The sequence below is a fragment of the Patagioenas fasciata genome, chromosome 16 (assembly GCF_037038585.1).
Source record: "Patagioenas fasciata isolate bPatFas1 chromosome 16, bPatFas1.hap1, whole genome shotgun sequence".
In the NCBI taxonomy this organism is placed as follows: Eukaryota; Metazoa; Chordata; class Aves; order Columbiformes; family Columbidae; genus Patagioenas; species Patagioenas fasciata.
This window is the reverse complement of record NC_092535.1, coordinates 131,143-141,404: the sequence shown is the minus strand read 5'-3', so window position 1 is coordinate 141,404 and position 10,262 is coordinate 131,143. Positions and strand designations below refer to the sequence as shown.

General features: G+C 50.0%; 1 protein-coding gene across 1 annotated transcript; it reads left to right on the top strand.

Annotated features, from left to right (window-relative positions):
• The first annotated feature begins 3,082 nt into the window (after window positions 1-3,082).
• TP53RK (TP53 regulating kinase) lies at window positions 3,083-4,654 on the top strand. Its single transcript, XM_065849810.2, has 2 exons — window positions 3,083-3,523; window positions 4,035-4,654. Exons 1-2 carry the CDS (start codon window positions 3,127-3,129, stop codon window positions 4,511-4,513), a joined length of 876 nt encoding a protein of 291 aa, XP_065705882.1. The 5' UTR covers window positions 3,083-3,126; the 3' UTR covers window positions 4,514-4,654.
• The last annotated feature ends 5,608 nt before the right edge of the window (window positions 4,655-10,262 follow it).

The window sequence follows — 10,262 nt, the reverse complement described above, 5'->3', positions numbered from 1 at the left end:
GCTTCCTTCGTGTATTTCGTTGTTTTTTTTCCTTTGCAGGAAAACATCTTCCTTTGCAGTTTTTAAAGTACATCTCTCTTATCATGCCATTTGTAATTAACGGACATTCTGGGCCTGCTGAAGTCAGTAGCTTTGGTCCTTAAACTCCACATGAGAAGGTCTGGAGGGGCTGGATCCACCAGGATGTGGCTGGCTGCGTGTTCCCAGCCTCGCTCTCTCCTGCGATGCTTTCCTCCTCCCGTTGAGACTGTGTGTCTTGGCAGTGCCGTTTCCCCGTCTGATCCTTATCTTGGTTTTGGCTGCTGGACTCGCAGGGCGCCGGGGCACGTTCCTGCTCTGCAGCCGAACAGCACATCTCCAGGGCTGAGCCGCAGGAATGCGCTTCCTGAAGAGCTCGGCGTCTGAAGCGGCGGCGCGCGTTTGGTAACGCGACCCAGCTGGGACTACTGAAAACGTTACTTGGTACCTCAGGGCTGGGAGAAGCTAAAAGAGGCTCTCAAAATCACAAAGGGAGAGAGAAGTCCACCCTGGAAAAAGGAAGACTTGGTGTTCAGCAACACTCACCACACACTCCAGGACATTTTCTCTTATTACAGTTGGTGCTTAGGAGGAGATTCAGGGGACCAAACTGACCAACCTCAATTCAGTTATTGATTAAAATTATAATCCGACAGCAGGCACCAGAGTTACCACTGGCTGGGGTGGAGCCAGCTCGCCAGGCACCTGCACTTGTTTTGTGTTTGTTTACAGCCCAGAGAGCTTTCTCCTTGTGACACCAGGCTGCACCCATTTTCTTTTGTGTTACCCTAATCCCGGGGAGTTTATTTGCAATGCTGGCAGCACTGGTGGTCACCCCATGGCTCCAGTTTTCTGCACGTTTTAGGGTGACCCGGGGTTCCTGCAGCCCTCCTCCCACTGCCCGCCCTGCCCGTAGCATCCTCTCGATGGGGGAATTGGCCAAGATCTGTAATTCTGAGCTGTGACAGGTGTCAGCACTGTGAATTCACACACAGGAGGGTTTATCCCTGTGGCCACACTTTGCAGGTGGAGGACACAACCCCAGAACCAACAAGCACCTTATCTGGGCACGAGGAGCCACCTGAGCCCTGAGGTAACCTACATTCGACCCTTTTCTAGTCTGTTGGGCCCAGAGGATGGCAGCCTCCATCCTTAAATAAGCCAGGGTGAGGCAGCTTGCCCAGTGCCAGGGGATCAGGAGGACAGCAAGGAGGAGCCCTTGGGATTGGCCTTGGTTTCCATGAGCTTGGTTTGCTGCCCTGCGATTTTTAACTCATTTACATTGTCTGTGAAAGGAGAGTTTATAAATGCTTGTCACCAGGAGAACAAAGTTACATAATTAAACAATTAACCAGAGAGTCTGTGGCTTCAGTGCAATTCTCTGGGGTGATTTGATATTCCAATAAAAATACTGGCTGATACCATAAATATTGTAAATGGCTCTAGATGGTTTCCAAGGGCTATGTAAACTGTTTATTGCTTTCAAAGAGAAATGAATAAGTGAAATCACAGGGAAGACAAATTTAAATAAATAAAATAATGGGGAAAATGAAGCAAAAATATTTTCTTTTGTATTCTGAAAACTCTGGAGGATGTTTTTGGCCAGCATGAAAGAAGGCCATCATATTTACCAGAATAACGAACCGAGGTAATCTGTGTGCACTTGCTTATAGATTATATGTATATATGTGTGTGAGGGCTGTGCATGGATGCTTAGATAAAATCTGCCCTCAACACTGGGAAAACCTCTTTCTTTATCTGATTGATTGTGGTATTTGCAAATTCCAGCTATGGAGCCCAAGAATGTCCCTCTTTCCCTGTCCAAGCCATGGGGCTTCTGCAGCCCTGCTGTGGCAAGGGCAGCTAAAGGAGGATGCCACGAGTGGGCAGGATTGTGGGATGGATTACTCGTATCATTGAAAACTTGGGAAGGTTGTTTAAAAGTTGTTACTGAAGCAAGATAAATATTTGCCCGGCATGATCCCACCATGCAACAAGTAAGCTGTATGGAATGTGTTAATAAAACATAAATGTTCTGAAAAGGAAACAAATGTTGTGGATGAGAAAACAAGGACAAAATGGACTTGTGGCACCTCCAAAGGCAACAATTGAAAACATATTTACATGGACTGGCCTGAGTCCCTTGTATCTTCTGAGGAATGTAAATGGCAGGATGTGCAGATCACTCAGTAGAGTAGTGGGTTTTTCAGTGTGCCATGAAAACCCAGATACTGCTCCCAAGATAATGAGGTTTCTCCATCTTTTACTAAGGTGATGTGGGGCTTGGCTGCTTGAGGAACTGGGGACACCTGAATCACCACATGAGCAGCCTATGGGCAGGGGCAGAAGCTTTAGTGCTGTCCAGCTTGGGGACCTGGTGTGACAACAAGCCCTGTTGCAGTCTGGCGATCCCCTGCAGCCTATGGGCAAACCCCTTCTGCTACCCAGCCATGAACGGGGCAGCTGCAGAGGATCTGCACAGGCTCCAGCCAAGGCTTTTGGCACACAGAACACCGAGAGCCAGTGCTGAAGCATCTTAGTGGTGATGTCCTGGTGGTGGAGTCCCCACGGTGATGCCCCAGTGCTGGAGCATCCTGGTGGTGCTGCCCCAGTGGTGGTGTCCCAGGGGTGATGCCCTGGCAGGCAGCTCCGAGGTGGTGCTGGGAGAACCTCGGGTGGACCACAAGATCCCTTGGGAAGGTGCACATCCAGCACCGTGCTTGCAGGCCCTGGGGCAGCTGTGGGTTTTGTTTTTGCACTGGCAGGAGCATGGGAAAGCACCCTGGCTGCCCAAGGCACAGGCACAAGTCCCACCATCCTGCAGCTGCTCAGTGTCCCCTAGCACGCCAGAGAGTGTCAGAGGGCAGCGGAAGTTATGGGGGAGACGCACAGAAAGGATTTTTAGCAGAAGCGGCAGCAGGAAGACCGAGGCGATGCGAGCAGAAGACACACTAGGGCGAGGCCCCGAGGAGCGGTGCAGGCGGGGAGGGGGCGGAGCTTGGGGAGTTCGGCCGTTTCCGGCGAGGGCTGCCGAAGATCGACGAAAATTACCGAAGATTGCCGAGCGGGGAATGACGCGCATGCGCTCGGTGGCGGCGGGCTCCTGTGATGGCGGCGGCTGAAGCTGAGGCGGGCAGCGTGCGCCTTGGCATGGCGGGGACTGTGGACCCTGCGATGGACGAGCCGGGGTCCGCGGGCCCTGCAATGGACGAGCCGGGGTTCGCGGGCCCTGCGATGGACGAACCGGGGTCCGCGGGCCCTGTGATGGACGAGGCGGGGACCGCGGGCCCTGTGGAGCTCCAGGTGCCGCCGCCGCCGCTGCCGGGGCTGCAGCTGGTGCGGCAGGGCGCCGAGGCCCACGTGTACCGGGGGCTGTTCCTCGGGCGGGCGGCGGTGGCCAAGCTCCGCATCCCGAAGCGGTACCGTCACCCGGCGCTGGAGGAGCGGCTGAGCCGGCGGCGGACGGCGCAGGAGGCCCGGTCGCTGCTGCGGTGCCGGCGGGCAGGTGGGCCCGGGGGCGCCGGGCCGGGCCGGGCCGGTGGCAGGCGGGGCTGCTCTGGCAGGACGGACACCCCCGGGTGCTGGTGTCTCCCTGCTCACCCGCACCCGCCTGTCACTCAGAGGGCCCCTCAGAGCAAATAACGGATGCTCTCCCCGTTATCCTGAAGGGTGCAGGTGGTTTCTCCTTATCCCAAGGAAGCGTGCGCTGCCTGTAAAATGTAGCTTGCCCTTAGCCAGAAAGCCCCAGTGCGTGTTCTGCTGGGGAGTCTCACCCCAGGAGGGGTCGATCCTGTTACTAAGCTTATGCTGCCAACTAGTTTTAGGGCTGGAGGCTCGTGCAGCATGGGTTTGGAAACAGGGGTTAGGGGGGGCATTCCTGAATGTGGGTTATCATGGCTTGGTGTGATGTCAACTGGCATTTTTGCTTGAGGCTTGTATCAGTTGTGTTTTGTTGTTAAAGTGTCAAAATCCTGTAGATTAACTGCTAGCATTTCATTTTTTCTTCTTTTAAATAGGGATTTCGGCTCCAGCGGTCTACTTCGTGGATTCTGTCACCAACTCCATATATCTTGAAGATATTGTAGACTCAGTTACTGTTCAAGATCATATCAATTCTGTACAACAGAGTGGTAATTATACCAGTAGCCTCGTTCCCTTAGCAGAGAAGATGGGTGAGCTGCTGGCAAGAATGCACGATGAAGATCTTATACACGGGGACCTTACAACTTGCAATATACTTCTCCGGCCCCCCACAGAGAAGCTGGACTTGGTGCTGATAGACTTTGGACTCAGTTTTATTTCAGGTCTTCCAGAGGATAAAGGGGTTGATCTGTATGTTCTGGAAAAAGCCTTCCTTAGCACTCATCCAGATACTGAAATTCTGTTTCAAGCTCTGCTAAAGACCTATGCAGCTACATCTAAAAAATCTGGCCCTGTGATCAAAAGGCTGGATGAAGTACGACTAAGGGGAAGGAAGCGATCCATGATTGGGTAGAAGAGAGAGGACTTAGGGATGGAGAAATAGCACTACTTAGGTCCTGCAAATATGGTTGTTTATGCTTCCTGTTGGTTTTATTTAACAGATCACTATTTCCATAACTTTGTCTTCAAATAAATAAATTTGAGTTAGTTATAAGTGTCATAAAGTAACCACAGTAATTGTAGGTGGGAGCACAGAAACAAAAGAAACAACTAAAGGTCCCCTCTTTCCTAAATGTTAAATGGTTATTCGAAAAAGTAGTTTACAGTGTCATTCCACTCGTTTGCTTCTTTGTGTGGTTAGAATCATATCCAGTATTCTTTCTGAACCTGTAGACCGTGGATTTGTGGGCGGTAAGAGGGACCTGAGGATACCAGAGCATCTACAAAAGGTAATTAAGAAAATGTATTACTTTTCTCAGATGATTTACTACAAAACATTTAAATCTACTATAAGTGACTCTACACATCCTGAACATTTTTGGGAGGACTGAATTCCAGGACACGGGCAATGTTGAATAGAGACGTAAGAACCATAAAACAGGTTCATTTTCTTCCAAAAGTAATTTTGTTTTATTTAAACTTTCAGTTGATAGTATTTCCTTGAGCAAATATACAAATGGTTAATCAAGAATGGTTTTCTGTTGAGAAGCTTCCACTTTAAGCAAGACATCTGAACACTTCTATTTTTGGAGCTTGATAAGAGGGCCTGCTTGTATTGTGATTGGCAGAGGCAGGCAGTAATCCTGTGGTTTTTGGTAACATTTCCTCTATATTACTAGATTTTCTGGATTACTGTGTCTGATAGTGTCAATGTCAGGTGGCTCAGAGGAAAAACTTAAAACGCCACAGTAGATGGGTGGGAAATTAACCAGTCCTCGGTGTTGTAAGCAGAATGGGATGTGATTTGTACGCTGAGTAAGCATCTGAACTTTGTCATTTACTTCAGATAATGATTTAAAAGAAACGAACTTCTCCCTGAACGATTTGGCGTGTTGTGCAGCCTCTGTCTGTTGGGGAAGATCCTGTGTTCTATCACTGGTGCTCCCTCTGAAAATGCTTGTGCAAAAGAGGGAGCAAATGCCGCAGGAACCCCTTGCCCCGTGCACAGCTGCGTTCTGCACCACAACCACGGATGTGTCCTTCCCAGACAGCTCCTTCCATCCAGAGGGGAAAAACAGCAGTGAAAAGCAGCGTGGGGGTGCAGCTGCCCTCAGCCTGGCAGGGGAGATAATAGAATCATTTTGGTTGGAAAAGACCTTAAGACCAACAAGTCCAATCGTTAACCTGACACAGCCAAGTCCAATGAACGGATTGGAAACTACCTACCAACTGCAACCATTGGAAAGTTTTCAAAGGTAAAACATTTGCATACTGAGACCTCCAAGGATGACTCTTTTGCATGTCACAGGCGTCTTTTGCTCCTCCTCAGTGACATCAGCGTAGCAACAGTATTACTCAGATTTTGATGGAGTATGTTTGATGGAGATGGGGAGGAGAGCGCCTTCCTCCTGGCTTAAAGCAAAGCAACCTGGGCAAAGCTCTGCCTGGGGAGGGGGCAAGCGGGAGCCCTCCCGCTGGGCAGTGGGGCCCCTGCCAGTGGTGGGCACCGGCAGCCCCGCGCAGGGCGGGGAGCTCCGCACCGGGCTGGGGCTGCGTGGGGTGCCGGCGGCGCCGCGAACCACCAGGCGGTGCTACCGCCGGTTTCTGACTTCGTGCGGTGGCGCCGCTGCAATGCTGCCGCTTTCGGTGAGAAAGCTCTGGGGTTCGAGCGCTGCGCAAGTGTCCTAGCGCTGCGGGCTGCCCGTGCCTGGCGCGCATTCACCTCTTGCCAGACGAGCCGCCTGGGCGAGTGCCCGGTCCCGACTGTGGGCCCCGGGTTCCACCGTCCAGCCACAGCTTTGGCTTGCGGGCCCCAAGGAACCGCTGCCTTTTGCTGAAGCAGTGTCCCTTATGGAGGAATGCTCTTTATTGCTTGTGGGTCCCAGCCGTGCTCACGGTGCGTCAAGAATGGTGCAGCCCAGGCTGGGGGCAAGAAGAAAGAGCCATGTGTCCATGCCCGGAGCAGCAAGGTTTTAGGAGCTGCTGCTGTGTGCACATGCAACAGCCTAAGCAGCACACGGTCACTTAAAACGGTGCTGGAGCAGGGCCTCTTGGCATGGTGGGAGCAAGTGGATATGAGCTAATGAGTCTCCAAATGAGGCCTCATCTGAGCCCCACCTCTCAGACCTGCTGAGGGGAGGCAGCACGCCTAACACCCCTGCCCGCCATCCCCCATCTGTACAAACACCGCTTTTACTGACTCCTACTGACACCAGCATTGAGTTATGTTTGTAAAACCCTTCAAAGAAGTCTATTCCTAACTATCATTGTGTTTGTTAAAATACAGCTCTCCCTGCGGGACTGCAGAGTAGAAACAAAGCTGATCAACTGCAAGTTTTTAAGGCCAGCGTGGGGCTCTGAGATGAAGCCCCACAGCAGAGCAGGGGTCAGCAGCCTGGGGTCAGCAGCCTGTGGCCAGCAAAGCTCTCTCAGGGTGCTGGTGCCTGGGACTACCTTCTAGCAGAGACTCCTGAATTGGCCTCTGCCGCAATCTGCTCTGTGATGGTGCGTCAGAACAAAGCAGAACATTACTGGGGATGAAAAGCAAAATGTTTTGCTTTTTCACTGCATGATAAAACTCCTCCTCAAATATTATTTAGGTGTTATTTTTTGCACATCTGTGTTCCAGCTTGTTGATATTTCGTCTTGATCACCCCCATGTGTCTCTGGATTGTTATGGTGAATGCTGAGCTATTGTTGTTTGGGGGTGGACAAGTCACAGCAGGTGCATGTCCAGCAAAGGGGACACCTTGAACATGCACAGTATCCGCCCTGCATCTTCCTGCAGCCTCAGCTGTATTGCTGGAGTTTAAAAGGACAATCAATTAAAAAACCCCCTACTTTTTAAAGTGACATCAAAACCATTATCTTTGGGAAGAGGCAAACAATCTTTTTGGCTAAAACCCCAAACTTCTTTTAAACTCAGAGCGATTGTCTTTCTTGTTTTGTATTTCCAGTGCTGGCCAAAGCACCAAGCGGGCAGTCCGTCCCTCTTCAGAAGGTAGGATTGAGCACAGTCACCCGTCCGTGTGACACTGGCACAAGCAGTTGATGTCCTGCCCTGTCTTACCCATAGGGGCTGTTCTCACCAGCCCCAAAGCCTGTGTTGGCCTTCAGCCCCCAAAACCCTCCCATGGGGCACTGAGAGGTGGTGGGGAGGTCCAGGGCCATCGCTGCTGTTGCACACAGCCACTGGAGGTCTCTCTGCCACCATTGCTAGCACCAGAAAAATCTTTGCGTTTGGGAAAAATCTTATTTCAGTAGAAAACATCTATAACTGTGTGCCGTTGATCACTCTGCGTCTTTCTATGGCTCATATCTTCCTGATTTTAAGAAGGAAATGTTGTGTTAAGGGACCGACTCCAAGCCTGCCAGGAACAGCCTCATTTCCAGGGGCTTTCCGACATCTGCTCATTCTCGCAACACAGCTGGGTATCACCCAAAGTGCCACGGACATAAGGAATGTGCAAATCAGCGCCGGAAAGAGGGAACAACAAATGAAATGGGAAGAGAGGAGTTTCATCAGCAGAATTTGCAGCATTAGGATTTCAGAGGGAATCTCTAGTTATTGGTGGAGTTGCCTTTTTTGTTTATTTCGGTGTCTGACCAGCCTCTGTTTTCTCTTGTGGAAGTTGGGCACCAGGTTGTGAGCTCAGGGTTACTAACCTGACTTTAGTTTACAGAAATAACAATAAGTTCTGTTTTGTCCACTGATGCCATAAGTGCAGAACTGAAATAAGGTTTTTGGAGATAGATGTGAGTTGTAGAGCTAAAGGAGCATGAAGATTTAAAACAGACGTGAAAGAAAACACATGCTAGTATGGCAAGGAACAGGAATGAAAATGCAGTTGTATAATCTGGGTGTGCTGTTACTGCGACTTTTGGACAGTGGCTACTCTGTGCTGGCAGTTACTGTGTGCATATGTAAAAACTGTGCACACAAGCTACACAGTGTAGCTTTTTCAAATGAACTTTCCTTAGTCTAGGCCTTGATATCTGCAGGAAATTGATATTTTCCAGTTTTGCAAGATGCAAAACACCGATAACCTTTTGCAACCCTCCTCTCCCATCAGTGCTGATAGGAAACCATGTTAGTGCAATAAAAGCATAAAAGTTCATTTGTAACCCAGAGTTCACTCTGTGAGGGTCACTACGGATAAATAAAGCCTCTGACTGGCCCAAGCACAAGCTGTGTCCCACAGCGGTCCCTTCGGGCACTACAGCACCTCTTTCTTTCGTACTAAGCTAAACTTACTCTGCAAGTAACGGAGAGTGACGGCGCAGGAGCAGAGCGAGCTCTCATCCCAGGGATGGCCATGAAGGCGGACGCCGGGCCCGCGCTTTGCCAGCAGCCCCCGGCAGTGCCTGGCAAAAACTTTTGTGTCCTTTCTGCTATTTGAAAAGAGACGCAGTGGTGACGCCATCACCCTTTAGCCTGAGATGGTGTGGGAATTAACTGATTCGTTACTATTTGAGCAAAATTATATATACGCAATTGTCCAGGGAGCTGATTAATTGTGAAAAGGAAGGGTTTATCTGTTGAATGTGACTTTTACACATCTTTCAAATATATGAGGCCAGCTCACCCAGGTTTTGAATGTGTTTTAAAGCACTTGAAGGATGCTGGTGAAGTACTAAGGTGGTTATTTTGCTTCCCCTTTTTTCTCCTTGCTACTCAGCTTCATTTAGCTTCCAATTCTGAGAATCCAGGCGATGCAAAAAGCAGAGAGAAAATCCAGCTCCCTCGACTTTGATCTCTTGCTGATCTTGACAGCGCCTCAGCTTTGTCTCCTGTGATGTGTACCTCTTGGGCTTCCTGCAGTCAGAGACGGGCAACCTTTGCAGCAGTCGCTGAGATTTACCCTGGCCCAGGGGAGGGGATCCTGTCCTGCCCCGTGTTCCCCTATTTTCTTTATGATGTTCCTGGTGCAGGGCAGAGCTGGCAGGGAAATCTGCCCTCAGAGTTAGAACTGCTTTTCTGTTTTCTTTTTGCCTCGTGACAGAAGCAACCTTAACTGTATGGGTCTGGCGTGATGATGTTAAGGACAGCCAGGGCACAGTCATATGCTGCTCCCTCACTGGGGCTCACACTTGTGTGAGCCAAGACTTTGCCTCCTGCTTCTCCGCTATTTCCCAAGGCTCCATCCTGCTCCACACCACTGGCCTTTTGTTTGATTGTGTTCACTTGTTTTTGACAACAACAACAAAGAAGTGTTTCACATGGCATTGCAAACAACTTGTCAAACCTCTGAATCACTGGTTAAATTGAATTGTCAAAAGAAATCACAGCTCCCTGTTTCTCTTGTGCTTTTGAGTTTTTAGTGATGTACATTTACGGACTGTTTTTGTCCATGGAGGGGAAATGTTTGAGAACTAAACCAGATATTTAAACTGCTACGTTTGGGTGGGTTTTTTTTCCTAGCAATTACTTGTACTATTTCTTTATATTTAGCCAGTGTTATTAGCACAACCAGACGCTATTTTACGGCCTGCGCTGTGCAGATGATCAAAGCAACCGAGCTCCAGTGCTGCCAGAGTTTTTCAATCAGTTTCCAAACATTGCCACTAACGAACCCCTCCGACTGGGACAGGTGCGCGGCCTGCGGGAAGACGGTGAGATGGGGAGGGACGGACATCGTATAAGGGGCCAGTGTAGGGGTCAG

Excerpts from the sequence above, each read along its gene's own strand:
- TP53RK (XM_065849810.2), top strand. The coding sequence starts at position 3,127 with ATGGCGGCGGCTGAAGCTGAGGCGGGCAGCGTGCGCCTTGGCATGGCG. Across the intron at positions 3,524-4,034 it reads GCTGCGGTGCCGGCGGGCAG|GGATTTCGGCTCCAGCGGTC; the intron begins GTGGGCCCGGGG and ends TCTTTTAAATAG.